Here is a 15691-nt window from a genome sequence, read left to right on the forward strand (position 1 = left end):
GTGTTTTGATACTCAGCTGGGCAGTGTTTACACAACACGCCAGCATTACTACACAATGCACAACACAAACTGATCATAAACAATTTTATTAGTATTTGACAACAGTGAAGGTCGAAAGGAATTACACCAGGAAAAATCTTCAATAATGTCAAAAATATTTTGCAGCATTCTGGACATTAATGTGCCCACATTAAAGACCACAGTGACCACACAAAAACCCCCTTGTAAGTGCTGTGTTATTTACAAATCTAAGCACGAACATGCTGTATTGTTTACTGATTGTTCGCAGATCATCGCACACTCGAAACCTACACTTCTACAAGCAATTTACAAAGGCAGAAAAGTAATAGTAAGACATCACCGCCGTCCGCCACTTACCAGCAAAAAAAATACTTTCTACACTCGCGAAAACTGTGTGCCGGCATGAAAAACATTACGGGAACACTCGATAGTTCGATTACGAACCACAAAACCATTGACATAGCACACTTAGACACCCGTACATTGCACTCGCGTCTCTCCGTGTTCTATTATAGATATGTGATAAAATCCGCAGACATCGTTCAGTCTATTGCAGTAAATGGCGCATAGCTGAATCAAGCTGAATAAATAGGAGTAAAAAACTGTAATGACAGCACGTCAGGTTCAGAAAGCGAAATTCTATAGGTAATTGCTAGTTTTGTACCTTGGTATCGGCATCGTCGGGTGCGTCAACGTTTTTATCGCCTCATAAACGATACATTAGCTAAATTGATATCGGATTCTATAAATACTTACAAATAAAAATCTGGAATCACACCATTGTTTTTTCTTCTGCACAATCAGTGATCAATGTTGCTACAGTTGAAAAAATACTTGCCGTGAAAAGTGGGTCATCATCGATCAATTACATCTTTCTTTCACTTTCCCTTTGTAGCTGTACTAATTCACATTCCCGTTTTTATATTTATGCTATATATATAAAACATTATCTAACACGTAAGCTAATTTAAGGAAAATGGAATCAATTGTATTTATTTTCCTGTGTGATAATAATATTTTGATTAAATCCTACAGTGTTATATTATTTTTTGTGTTATGTTTTAATATTTCTTAAAAGTTATTTGACTAATACGGATCAATTTGTAACAGTAATCATATAAAATTCTGTATTTTTTCTGAAAGTCAAAATTATTGGAAAATCTATTTCATTTTTATGGCAACATTATAACATACTTTTCTACTACAGCCGTCTTCACGCAGCATGTAATTGAAAAATGTCATTATAATTTAACCCGTCATGACTTGTCAAACAGCTACGCGTGTGACGGAAAAATAACCTTATTATGTAGTATATAAGGTTATAATCCCGTGACACACGCAAATGTCATGTAGCTGTCTTGGCTCGCCGGCGAGCCACGAGAGACCAAGAGTTTAAAAATATCTAAGTATATTATGTGCTTAAAATTATTTTTATTACCTAATCAATGATTAAACAAATAATTTTAACCACATATTGTATATATATTAAAGTTACTGTATTAGAGTAATTTTCGTGACGGAAATATGCACGTCAATGATTCGACTACATGTTATTTATAACGGAACGCGGGGGGTTCTCGTTCAGAAATAATCTATAAGTGTATTTTATTTTACAATATGAATATGTAATAAGTATTGCATTTAAAATATATATACTACGTATGCAGCAGTTTCTCTGGACTAATGTGATTTAATTGTAAAACAATTCATAATTTTAAGCAATTATTTAACCAGTTTAAATGTCAAAAAAATAATTTCTGAACTGAAATCTGTGATGTCGATTGTGTACACGGCATAATTTTTAATTTCTTTGATTTTTTACGTAAAATGTGAAGTGAATATCAGTATTGTGAACAATAAAATAAACAATGGCATTCGTGAGTGCAGTTACAGGTGATGACTCCACGAAGAAATTCATGGAGGTCCTCCAAAGTGACTTTAAGACACTGAGTTTGGAAACTAAAAAGAAATATCCTCAAATAAGAGAGGTTCCGTAAATTTAATACATTTGTTATATTACAGCTCATATGTCGAATCCTTTGCAAACCCTTATTACTATTGACCAAAACGTGCTCTGTTTATTTCTGAAATAAAATCTGTTTCCCCATACAGTTCTGATGAACAATTGAAATTATTTAATTAGCTGTTTCCAAGGTCTATTCACACACGAACTAGTGTACATATTAATTGTGTAGTATGTTAAAATGCAATAATTGTGCAATGCTATGCAAGGAGCTGTTTTATTCAATATTTATGACTAGACATACTCTAAAATTTTAGGCTTGTGATGAAGCTATAGAGAAGCTATCATTGGCTGCAAATAACCCTCAAGCGTCGCTGTATGGTGTGGTGAATCAAATATTGTACCCATTAGTTCAAGGATGTGAGTCCAAAGACTTGAAAATTATCAAGGTAAGAATGTGAGAAAGAAAATTCTCAAATGTGGCGATACAAATATACTTTGTTCTAATTTATTTGGTAATCAGTCTTATTAGAATATTTGCTCAGAACTCTTGCATTGTTCTCCTATTTACATGATGAAAAGTAGCCTAAAGCAACCATTCATAATGTAGCATCACAATAATTTTACAAATCAGGGCAACCGTTTCAAAGTATGTGAAACAAAAAGAAAATCAGATATATCTTATAATTATAAGGATATAATAACAAACCGTTGATCTACATTCTTCCAAGAGTTATTTTAATCTGATTTACATTTCCCTTAACTTGCTTCCTCTAGCATGTCTAGTAACATCTGAGCTAAATATCCAGTTCCAAGTATAGCATATTAATATTACCAGTTATAGTACCTTACCATGAGACTAGCATTAATAAATACTATTTAAATAACTAGCGACCCGCCCCGGCTTCACATGGGTGCAATGCTGATACTAAATACACTACAGAAAAACTGTGAACATTGTATATAAAAACATAGCGGCCCGCTCTGGCTTCGCATGGGTATAACATAACAAAATAACAGTATTACTCCACTATTTAATGGATGTTATTATACATATAAACCTTCCCCTTGAAACACTCTATCTATTAAAAAAAAATGCATCAAAATCCGTTGCGTAGTTTTAATGATTTAAAGATACATAGGGACAGAGAAAGTGACTTTGTTTTATACTATGTAGTGATTAAAAAAGGCAGAATTCAGATCTATATATAAAATACAAAGTAATGATTTACACATTCTATTTTAATTATCCTGTGAAAAAAGGATACTTTGTTACAGATGCTATTTTTTATTGCTTTGAATGATGAAACAAACTTGCCATTTGCCTGATGGTAAGCGATACAACCACCCATAAATAGTAGTAACACCATCCAACACCTTGAATTACAAAGTATTGTTTGGTATTCCACTGCATTCACCATCCTGAGACATGAGATGTAAAGTCTTGTCCAGTAGTTACAGTAGCTACAATGTCCATAAAGCTGAAACACAACAGTGACTACACACTGCTGCTTGGCGGCAGAAATAGATATTGCGATGGTACCTACCCAGACAGACGCTCACATATGAGAGACCTACCGGCAGTAATAGCTAGTTACAATTGTACTGTTCCCAGCTATATCCATTAGTGTAACTATTTATCATTATGAGGGTTATTAATATATTGCCTCTGGGGAATACAGTTTTTCACACAATTGTTTGGAGTTTCTAAGAATGTCTGTTGTCCTCATTTTCAATATTAGGTCACTTGTTAGTTGGACATGAATTTTAAATTGATATGTGTATAGCGTTTTAAAAACATTGCTATTGATGTGGTCATGACAATATTTAATTATTTTATTAGGTTTGGGTTGGCTAATAAAATAATAATAATTGAACTGTGTTTTTATAATTCTTAAGTATTGACAATGAACTAAAGTTTGTTTTTTTTTGTTTTATAAAAATGCAGCCCCCTTACAGTTTCCCAATTAAATGCGATTTGAAAGTCGATGTTTCAATTTTGATGTTTGTGATTTATTGAGAGACAAATCCGTATCCTTATGAAAAAACATGCACATTGATCTAATTGATAGTTATGTTATATAATACAGAGAATTTTTTATGGGTGTCTCAAATTATGTGAGTCTGGATGGATAGATGCCACTAAAATGTCTATTTGTGCCCCCAAGCAGCCACTCTTGTTACTAAGCATTATGCAGCTTATTATTTAATATCTCAATGTAACAGTGTAACAATCACACTGAAATATTGATTTGTTATTCTTACTGAATAGTAGCCCTACCGTCAAGCTAAAGTCTTCATATTAATTTAATATAAAAAAGTTAGTCATTCAATTTTGGCCAGTTTGAGAATCAGATCATTTTCCCACATTATCCAATAATAAAATGGTTTCAAATTATTGAAAGTAATATTTGTCTCACATAACTACTAATCAACCTAACTCTACCCCAGTTCTGCCTCGGAACGATCCAACGTCTTATCGCCCAACAAGGCATAGATGCCAAAGGCGCGCGGCATGTGGTGGATTGCCTCTACAACCTGGGACAGAGTGGCGTCCTGGAGCTGAAGCTGCTGCAGACTGCAGCGCTGTTGATGACAACATCGGACTTGGTGCATGGCGACACTCTGGCCAGGGTAAGAACATCATACTGATGACAAAATTAACAGGGAACAATAATTATAACTCTGTTGTAAAGTAGTTTAAATTTAGTCGAGAAAACTTGTCAAATATGGTGTATGTTGTCCTCATATTAGAATAGTCATTTAATACTACTCAGCTACTAATTTATAAATTGCTAGTCCAATAAACTGGCTAATCAGTTTTTAAAAGAAATGTTTATTTTAAATAATATTTTAATACATAAACAAAGGCAACAATAAACCCACACAGACAATGGTGATGTGCATGCGCATGGTGTCGACTACTGAGACGCGCGACGTGAGCACGAGCCACGCAGCCGCCGCCACCGTCAGGCAGCTGGTGGCGCTGGTGTTCGAACGGGCACTCGCTGAAGCTGATGGTACGTATAATGCCATGTTTCTTTTTTTATTATTGCTGTGAATGACGAGACGAGCTTGCCGTTCGCCTGATGATAAGCGCTACAACCGCCCATAAACAAAAGAAACGCTATCCAACACCTTAAAATACAGAATATTGTTTGGTATTCCCCTGCGCTCGTCATCCCGAGACGTGAGATGTAAGTCATTATGTCCAGTAGTTACACTGGCTACAATGTCCTTCAAACCGGATCACAACAATGACTACACACTGTTGCTTGGCGACAGAAATAGACATTACGGTGGTACCTATCCAAGCGGACTCTCACATATGAGAGGAATACCACCAGTAGAGTCCTGGTGAGCCTCGTCTTATGATTATAGCCGGCAAACAATTTGAGCTCATTACCGCGGAATTGGGGATTGTTTTGTACCTAAATGTAGCTACACCACACTGTACCGTCCTCAAGTTATGTGGTTATTATATCTCGCATTACCTCGCTGAGACTTACTGTCGTTTTTGGTCGGAAACAAAAGACATGACGCGCAAAATTAAAACTGAGATTAGTAACATTACTGCTGAGGCTCAAAATCAATTAATCATTGATAGTTTGTTTGAGTTAGGGAGTGGCATGACAAAAGCTGTTTAAAAATCAACCCTATGTAATGTAGGTGTGCTATGACTTAAGAAATTAATTATCAACGTATTAAAATCCCTATTTCAGATTTAACAATTTCTAGGAACATGAGAAGTAGTTTTATAGTTCCCACTAATGACTGATACAAGTTAAAACCACTATTCCGCAATTTTGTTTCTCATACAAATTTAGATAAAGTTGATTTTTCAATGTCTCTAAATGTTTGATATGTTAAATTTTAATTGCTTTATCACAAGCAATGTATGTAGATAAGTACCCAAGTGTCCGATAATCTATTTAGATTATCTCATGCCATTAAGTTTTAGAACAATTTGTTGTTCAATATTATCTCATATTATGTCGGATTACTATCAATAGTCATAAAAGAGATGATATAAAAATATATATAAATAATAATATACACTGGGTTGTATGTCATATATGAGGGTTCTGGATACCTACATATAGTCTAGCAGCCGTTTTTAATAAAAGATCCCAATCTCAATCCGATTCCGAGAATGAACCAATCAAAATAACTTATTTGGAAGCGTGTCAAGAATACTACGTTCTGATTGGTCCATTTTTGAGATTGAAAAAAGCGATTGGGATCGTTTTTTGAAAATTGCCAGGCAGTGCAAGCACTGTTGTATTTCAATAAGGCAGAAAATGTAACCAGTTTGTTTTCGGGACATTATGAGTCTTAACTTCTTATTTTTTAGGATGACTGCAATTCAAACTTCTTTTTAAAATAAAATAAAATAAAATTCATCACGTAGGCGAACATAGTTGCGCTTATGATAAGTCAAGTTACATGAGAATATTTAATTATTACTCCAATTAAGTCGCTTAGATAACTACGGACCTTTTATATTGGACACAAATTAATAAATGCAAGAGGTCAAAGTAAATAAAGAAGCCAGCCTGGACTGGCAGGAAAGAAGAAATAAAAAAGATGTATAATATAATCTTAATAAAGATAAAGTTAGATTTTGGTGTTGTTACTGCTTGTAAGTGGTTACAACGCTGCTCGCCTCAAAAGTCAATTAAAATACTCAAAATTTATCGCACACACACATAACAGAAAAACACAGTTTATGTATTATGGATTTACTATGTCTACAATTCTATGCACTTATCTAGAGTTTGAAAATACTTTTATACTTATCGCGAAAGGATTTCGCTTTTAGTATCGAGACTAAACGCGTGTGTCGTGAAATCTTATTTGTTATCCCTGGATTGAATACAGATGATGGATAAAAACTTAATCATAAGTGCAAGATCGGAGAAGGAAGCCCACGATGTCCTAATACATAGTTTGCGTACGCATCACTGTATTACTGGAAATGTGTAATTAACGAGTAGTGAGTAATCGATTAATATTGATTACAGGTACGCTGAAAGTGAATCCGGCGGATGTGAGAATTCAAACGAATAATAAGGCGCCAAAGGATCTTAAACCTTGCGCTGTTGATGCATATCTTATTTTACAAGTGAGTACTTTTTGACTATTAGGTAGCAATATAGCGATTAATTGGTAGCCAAATGGTTGAAGGTGTCCCGTGTCTGTATATACAGGGTGATTCATTACATGGGTATCATATTAAAATCTCATAATAATAATAAATAATATCAGCCCTGTATTATATACTTGTCCACTGCTGAGCACGGGCCTCCTCTACTACTGAGAGGGATTGGGCCTTAGTCCACCACGCTGGCCTAGTGCGGATTGGTCGACTTCACACACCTTCGAAATTCCTATAGAGAACTTCTCAGATGTGCAGGTTTCCTCACGATGTTTTCCTTCACCATTAAAGCGAACGATAAATTCACAAAGAATACACACATGATTTTTTTTCAATATATTAAATCTCATAATATTAATTCTTATTTTACATAAATTGCATTGTAGAAATAATATATTTTTATATGTTTTATGCTTTAAAAGTAACCGATTAGCGACAACCTACCATTATTTATTTTTAAAACACAAACGGATGACTGAACTTTTTCCAATTTAGATATTTGTCTGCTTATATCGTCTCTGCCGACTTTGTCTAAAAAAAAAACGGTCACGGCACCTGATGGTAAGCGGAGTGGGGTCCAGGTAGTGATTAATTTGACCATTAATTTTCAGGATATAATTCAACTGATAAATGGCGATGCGGCCCACTGGCTGGTGGGCACTGCTGATGTGCCAAAGACCTTCGGGTTGGAGTTACTGGATACTGTGCTGACTGATTTTTCACCTGTATTTTTTAAGGTAATGACAATTATCTTGGAATTGATGAAGTTCCTTCATATAATAGAATACAATTAATTATTGTTTTAGTGGTGTCGAAGAATAAATGTGGATTATTTGTTGCAGATATCTGAATTCAGATTTTTACTAAAGGAACACGTCTGTGCTTTGATCATACGATTGTTTTCCCCGAATGTTAAATATCGGTAAGTACCTAAAAAATATTCATCACAGATGTAAACGTGCATGGGTACAAACATTTAGAGAAAAAAGTTGAAAAAAAAAAAACATAAAAAATATATAATTACACTTGAATTAAAACAAAGGAATATCTTTTAGACTTTTGCATTTTTATTTTATTTTTTTGTTTCAGTATCAAAGTAAGATAACAATAAAATGTACAAGATAACGCATTTTTACATGAATCAATTATGTGTTATTTTCAAAGGTTAAAAAAAATTAAGCGTCTAATTCATCCACGCATATTTATATCAAACCCGTCCAAAATGACATTTAGAATACGTCAATAATTGCCCCCCAGGGCCGCATTCACGTCCCTGCACATACCGGGCGCGGCGCCCCCCAACACGCAGCCCGGCGCGGGACCCAACAGCCCCGCCACTGGCGACCGGCCGCATTTCCCCGTCACTATGCGGCTGCTGAGGCTTGTCTCCATAATCGTGCATAAATACCACTCAGTGTTGGTAAGTGATTGTAATAATTAATGCTTGTGTTCAATACTGCAATATGTGAAAATAATGTGTATTATGTGTTTTCTTTGTTGTAAACTTAAAAAAAAAAGTCTAGGAGGTTGCAAATATTTGTTATAACAATATACTAGGAAGACTGTATGTTAGGAATTTTCAATTGTTTGTAACTAGTTTTGTAAACCTAATAAAAAAATAACGGAGTATGAATGAGATACCGTAAAATGGGATGGATGGAAATGTCAGGGTCAATAGGGACAACAATGGTTATATTGAAGAATCATACGAATAAAGTTATATCATTTTAATCTGATCTAAAATGTAAACTTATCTAATCGATAATTAAAATTTGTTAACAACCATAATGGAAATAAAATATGGGTCCATTCCTAGCATACCCATTCGCTCCATTTTATTTAATTTTTGACTTATCATATATCAATATAACAAATAAATATTATTCAGTAAATTTTCTTATGATACCACTTTGTTCATTGTAGGTGACAGAATGCGAAATATTCCTATCATTGACGATAAAGTTCTTGGACCCCGACAAACCGCTGTGGCAGAGAGCTCTCGCGCTAGAGGTGCTGCACAAAATGACGATACAACCAAGTAAGTCAACAATATGATTCCATTATTACAATACGTTAAATAATCTTCAAGGTATATGTTTAACTGCCGCTTTCAATAATCAACCCCAATCTCAATCTTCAGTCCGATTCGAGAATGAACCAATCACAATAATTCATTTGTAAACATGTCAGAATATACTTTGTTCTGGTTGGTCTATTTTTGAGATAGGTCGAATAAAGCGATTGAGATCGTTTATTGAAAACGGGTTTAAGAAGAATTCTTAATGCAGATTTTTTGTTACCTTAGGAAAAATTACACAGGGTGTTATAAAAAAGGTGGTAACAAATTTAACTTACAAAATAAATTTTACTACAAAAAATATACTCTATTCGTGTGTTTGTGTTTGTATATAATCTAACCAAGAAAATAAAAAACCTCGCCATGTTATAATGCAATATAAAACGAATTCCTTGCACTATGATAGTGGCACCCCTGGTTTTATTGACCTGGTCAAGATAGTACACCGATTACTCCAAGATTATAAAGTTTATGCATTATTCCCTGTGCGTCAGATCTGCTGAAGGCGTTCTGCGAGTGCTACGACATGAAGCCGCACGCGACCAACATATTCCAGGACATCGTGAACGCTCTCGGCGCGTACGTGCAGAGCTTGTTCGTCGCTTCTAACGTCAACACTCCTGCAGGTATCTTATAACAGCGCTAGCGTTGCCCTTTTTTTAACACGGGGAAATCCGTTTATGCATTTTTGTCGGACTCACCGGTTTAAGCCTTCCTACCGACTAAAACCATAATATCAAAATTCATAGGGTGCGTAAGGGTATGCAACCACAACCCTTGCAGGAATCACGAATATCAGTTGAATATATTAGGTATAGATCGGGGGAAACTGGGCTTTATTTTCACCTGGACTATCGTATTATGTACTACTAGCTTTTGCCTGCAGGTTCGCCTGTCTTAAAAGATTTTTCCGGATAAATATTTGTCCGGAATAAAAACTACTCTATAACATCTACCTATATCATACACCTCGTACGATAGATGAGATGAGGAATATAGATTTCAATTAGTAAACACGTTTTCATAATCTGTTTAGTAGTTCCTGAATTAACGCATTCAAACGAACAAACTATTCAACTTTATATATTAGTGTAGATTCAACAATAAAGCCTAGGCATAATCAAACCATCCTGCCCCATTGTCGTATATATAAAAACCTATTTAATAAAATTCCACACAAGTAATTCAACATTTAATCAATCATCATAAGCATAATCTGACGTATCCTCGTTCTCTTGTCCCATCACATAATCAATATCGGGAGGTAGACTCACTTCCGCTTCCGATACATCTCTATAATACATATTGAAGAGAGGTTCTTCACTGCTGCTTGGTTCATCTTTGTCGTCGTCTAGGTCTAGTGTGTTGTTCATTTCTATGGGAATGGAGTCACCATCTCTCCTTCCAGCTGCGTCTAAGGAATAGGGAAAGTTGTAGATACAGGGAAAGTAGGCAAAATGTAAATATCTACCCTGTTTTCAAAAACTTTTAGTATATTATGTGTGATAAATTCAATAGCATAAGTTAAAAAGATGATACTGTTAGTTCAAATCTAGTTCTTTCTTTGGATATAGTACAGAAGAATTTCGAAAGTATACGATTATTGAAGAATATGTTTATCAAATTTAATTAATAATACTGATCTTATTAGAAACACCGATAAACTTACCGATACACAAACAATCGATACAGTTATCGATAAATTGACACAATCATTTAATCGAGTCCCTTGATCGAATACTTACCTGCTTGATTGCGCAGGTAAAATATATGAGTGTACTTGTCGTTGGTCAGGATCTGCAGGTAGATGTCGATGAGGTGTCGGCAGCGGCGCATGCACTGTTTGTAAGTGCGGAAACGGTTGGTGCGGTGCGACAGAGGACAGCCTAGTCTCTCGCTGAGAATGTGAAATTCGACATTATCTTATACAGCGTGGTAGTAGTGGCTATTATTTAACTCATCGATAGGACCAATAATTTCTTTATCTATTATTAATTAATTTGTACATTTATTACATATTAAATAATAATGTGACTTATGACTAGCTAATTTCATGGTGTCGGTTTTGCGTGACGATGCGTGCGCGCATCGTTTTTTCCTAACGCGCCAAAAGTATAACCTGAAAAACACTCACGTGCAGTTCTGCGTGTGGAACGCGAATGTCCACACTGTAGTCGCGGACCCCTCGCACACGCCCGGCGTGAAGCGGCGCGTGCAGCGAGACCTGTACATCGTGTCGGGAGTCTCTGACGTTCGCTCTGTTTCCACTGATAAAAAAATAAAAATCCGTTTATTGCCTTTTTTCTCTCTCTTTGGCAAGGCGCGGTTTATTAATTGCCTTATTATCTAGTTACAGTTATTATTATAAATCATGGTAAAATTTTATAATTATAAAGGCAAAAGGAAGCGGCTCAGCTCATGCTGACCGGGACAGTAGGATTAATGGAATTACGGTCGTTTTAAATTATCCCGAAGCTAATCTTCGATCTGAGGGCCTACCATCATCTTTTATCGAACGACTCAGTATTGATTCAGTTCAATATAGGTTCCTAAACTGAATCGGGTTATTTCGTACCATCATGTCGTTAACTCACTATCGCATTTGAGTCGGAACTCGGTGGATGAGTGAATGAAATTTATCTCTGGTCTGTTCACTACACAACAAATTAAAAAGGGATAGCCCTATGCGCACTGTATAAGTGTGTTTCGCTTGTTCAATACTTCGAGTTTTGCGTTCCGAAACCTTAGTTAGTAACTTCCCGATAAGTTACTGTTTATTTTGTTAAAAGCAAATAAATTAAAAATGACTAATATATACATACTGTTAATAAATTAATTGAAAGGCGGGTATTAACTCGCTACAAACTTAATTTACTTAATACCTTGATTTAGGTGAAAATATTTTATCGTTTGTATTATAAAACTAAATTTAAATTTCTGTTTCGAGTTAAAAACGTACCTCTCGCTTTTGACAACAGTGTCGAGTTGCGCGGTTATTGTTTATGTTTTAAATTATTGAAGTGTTAAACTGTGTTGTGATTAAAGTTTTTTACATTTGTGTTGTGTAATAAATAATGGCGTAAGTATGCGTGCAAGTTCCAATGCATTTTTAACTTATTATTAAACTGTGAAAAAAAAACAATTCTAAAGATATATAACTTTAAGAAATAAAGTGATTTAAGTGCCCTTTGTTTTATAATTTACAATGAGTTGTCCCGTCGAAGAGTTAATTATACTCAATAGGAGAAATTATGGGAAATTTTATTCCAAAATAAATTATTGGCAACGGGATACAACAAAACTTCCTAAGCTAGAGAATTTTCGAGTGTTTTTGCCCAAACGCAAGTCACAAGTGGCCACTTATACTTTCTAAGAGCACACATGCTGCAACACTATTACATTTTAAAACAGATATTGCTCATTTTTTGTGTTTTATAACAAACAAGACCAATCCAGGCACAAAAATATTAACTTGTTTTGAATCGCTTATTTTGACAGATAGCCGACTCAGTTTAGGTTCAATTGTACATAATGGTACGACACAGAACGAATGATAGTAGATTCCGATTCAATATTGAACTTGATTAGGCGGTGACGTATATTGGTCGTGTTTGACGACATCATGGTACGAAATAGCGAACCAGTTCAGTTTAGGTCCTGAACTGAGTCGGAATAAGAGATGATGGTAGGCCCACTGATGCCGAGAATAAACCAATCAAAATAAGGCATTTGTAAACATGTAAATAAGGACATTCTTATTGGTCAATTTTCGCGATGGGTCGGTAAAGGTGGTTGGGTTGTTTGTTGAGATCGGTGGTTAATCGACTTGAGGAAATAATTTGGTTGTTCAGTTCAAAATCATCGTCAGTCATAAAAAGGCGATAACTAGACCTAATCCTTCCCCAAAGATTTCCAGATTCCTGCTTAATATAATTAAATGTTCAATTAATAAAATAAAAATATTAATTTTGTTATATCTACACAGCCTTGTATTGTTAAGTTATAGGTCATATAGAAATCACTACGCACTATAACAGGTTAGGAAAATCTAAGGAACTAATTAATATGATATTTCCGGGTTTGCCTGCCTCGGTGGTGAAGTTGTTAAATGGATACGCGATATGAGTACGACTATGGCGTTGAAGTCCTAAGCTCGAATCCCTCGACAGACCAAAATTAATTGGGGTTAGGTTTTTCTATCTTAAAAATTACTCAGTTGTAGCGCAGATTTAGGAGGCGGTGTGATACACCGTAACTGGAAAACACGAAAAGCCTTTGCTCTTGCGCTTGATCTCTCTCCGGTCCTGTCGTACTGCCGTCTCACCTATGAGAGTGAAGGAATAGAGAGTGCCTCTGTATTACGCACACACTTGTACACTATAATGTGTCCTGCGTACTTGGCTGAGCTCTATTAAGATTGGTCGCTGTGGCCGTAATTCAGCTAGAGATTCATTTCCTACTCCGTATAATAGTTAGTTAAAAGAGAAGATCCATTTAACACGTTCATGTTATGGTCTCTACTATATATTAACACAATAAACGTGAAACTATTTACAATTGTCACTCACGTTCATTCGTGTAAAGTCCTTGTGAATTCATTAACGTAAATAAGTGTAGACATGTGAACAGGCTGACCCACATTACTGTTATTATTTACGATGAATTGATGTCGTGACCTACTCGTTTTCAAAATATTGAAATCTATTTTGAAGTTTGTTGTTACTATGTAGAGCCTAAATTTCTTTGTATACACCAAAAAGGTCTTCATGTGTGACGGATTAAGGTCGAGCTTTAGTTTGTGTTGCCAAGATAGAGTATTATTGTTAAAAATAAATATTTTCAAAAATGACACGAGATATAATAAATATTACAGTGTTGTCCCAACTTAGAATTAGCATAATGTAAAACAATTGCCATAAAAAAAAAGTAAAGTGTAAATGATAAATTCTTTAATTAAAACGGCACTATCTAATAGTGACGTCATACTTCAGTTTTCCTTATTTTCTCTTTATAGTTCTCTTTGTTCGATTAACAGATAGAAAATACCTTATAAATACCTCAATAGTTTTACATATTGTACTTATTGTATAATAATGTATATGCACCTATTTTAAACCATTTAAATTAATTATTTCTCTATACACATAAAAATCAATAATATGTTATTTGTAATAATTATAATTAATTGTTTCAGGGTCATCAGGCATTCCGCAGCAGTCCGGCTTCTACTGGAAGGGCGTGTGGTTGCCTCTGTGCGTCACGTTCGAGCCGGGAACAGCGAAATCTGTTTAGTAAGTACCACAAATATATACTTCATTTTATTGAATGATACTTCCTTGATTACTGGCGACGAGCTTGATCTTGAAGCTATTCCAATGTCACATTGTTACTTTTGTTAATAAGTATTGAATTGTAAAATCTGGCAAAAAGATTAATGACGCTAAGTAGCGCCTGCCTAAAAATAATAGCAATGTTACACAGGACTTTCAATACTAATTACTGAATTACTACGCTGGCTTGTCATATTATAAGATATCAAATGTTAAGACTCAGAAGCTCATTAACTACACATGACTTGAATAAATTATTATTATTATTATTACAATCATAAATTAAAAAAATATCGTTATTAAATTGCAATGAATGAATGAATGAATGAAATGACACCACAACATTTTCAACAGTTATTCTTATATTTCATAAATCGTTTTTCCTGTCGGCCTCGCATCTTTTTGTTCTTTGAACTTGAATAAATGTTATTGATCTGCTGGCATTATTACTAAGATTATAATGAATGGATTGCCATTTAGTATTATTTCAGTATATCAAACATGTACTTTAACATTGGTTACAGTATCGAAATGCTGGACCGTACCGAAGCGCCGACGATACAAGATGGCTACGGGATATCTGTGGCGTACGCGTGCCTCATGGAGATCATACGTTCCATCGCCATTACCGTCGAGGGCCAGGAGTACTTCCGGTAAGCGTTCATGACAACCCTGAAGGATTAGTACCAAAAATTAAAGATCTAATATATTTAATCAGATTCAAACAGACTGGCATAATTGTATCGATTTATGAAGGGCAATCATCTCTCATCAGTCGACACTCTATCTGGACTTCGCTTACCATCTGATCCAGTGGAGTTAAACTGCCGAGCAAAGAAAAATAATTAACTCCTCGGTTAACATTATTTGGACTGCATTATACTAAACATGAAATTAACTAAATTATGTTTTTTAATAATGTTTTATATTTTATGTTTCCAGGCTGCATGAATTATACGATGACACGCAAAACGACGTCGAAGAAAAGGAGATAAACTCTAACAAAACCACTGCTAACCAAAAAGGTATTGTGTCATTATATTAACGTTCGTTAACACAAAGGTTCCAACTGAAGGTGCCTTTAAGTTTGATGGAACCCTGGAGCTCCAAAGCGACGCACTCTGCCAGCTGCTGCTGCTTGT

At 35.0% G+C, this 15691-nt stretch overlaps 3 protein-coding genes across 9 annotated transcripts in view; 1 reads left to right on the forward strand and 2 right to left on the reverse strand.

Moving 5' to 3' along the window:
* Positions 1–880, reverse strand: part of LOC115442972 (serine/threonine-protein kinase WNK1) — a 58629-nt gene extending 57749 nt beyond the window's left edge. For 4 of the 6 annotated variants that reach the window (XM_030168221.2, XM_030168219.2, XM_030168218.2 and 1 more), the window contains exon 1: positions 778–880. The gene's annotated coding sequence lies outside the window, so the exon portion shown is untranslated. Of the gene's footprint in view, positions 1–378; positions 587–685 lie in introns of those variants that run through there. The other 2 variants (XM_030168216.2, XM_030168217.2) reach the window with 2 other exon arrangements.
* Positions 881–1678: 798 nt separating this feature from the next.
* The window catches only part of LOC115442966 (protein MON2 homolog), a 35301-nt gene continuing 21288 nt past the window's right edge, over positions 1679–15691 (forward strand). The window contains exons 1-13 of one of the 2 annotated variants that reach the window (XM_037439046.1): positions 1679–2009; positions 2302–2433; positions 4436–4618; positions 4875–5004; positions 7009–7109; positions 7754–7879; positions 7985–8064; positions 8400–8562; positions 9066–9180; positions 9714–9845; positions 14414–14510; positions 15074–15202; positions 15492–15574. In XM_037439046.1, coding sequence (XP_037294943.1) covers positions 1890–2009; positions 2302–2433; positions 4436–4618; positions 4875–5004; positions 7009–7109; positions 7754–7879; positions 7985–8064; positions 8400–8562; positions 9066–9180; positions 9714–9845; positions 14414–14510; positions 15074–15202; positions 15492–15574 — 1591 coding nt within the window. In that variant the 5' untranslated portion in view covers positions 1679–1889. The remainder of the gene's footprint in view (positions 2010–2301; positions 2434–4435; positions 4619–4874; positions 5005–7008; positions 7110–7753; positions 7880–7984; positions 8065–8399; positions 8563–9065; positions 9181–9713; positions 9846–14413; positions 14511–15073; positions 15203–15491; positions 15575–15691) is intronic. The other variant, XM_037439054.1, reaches the window with a different exon arrangement.
* LOC119189456 lies at positions 10399–13955 on the reverse strand. Its single transcript, XM_037439057.1, has 4 exons — positions 13788–13955; positions 11354–11486; positions 10965–11116; positions 10399–10633 (listed from the first exon to the last, which is right to left on the reverse strand). The coding sequence occupies exons 1-4, from the start codon at positions 13858–13860 to the stop codon at positions 10416–10418; spliced, it is 576 nt and encodes a 191-aa protein (XP_037294954.1). The 5' UTR covers positions 13861–13955; the 3' UTR covers positions 10399–10415.

The sequence above is a fragment of the Manduca sexta genome, chromosome 3 (assembly GCF_014839805.1).
Source record: "Manduca sexta isolate Smith_Timp_Sample1 chromosome 3, JHU_Msex_v1.0, whole genome shotgun sequence".
In the NCBI taxonomy this organism is placed as follows: Eukaryota; Metazoa; Arthropoda; class Insecta; order Lepidoptera; family Sphingidae; genus Manduca; species Manduca sexta.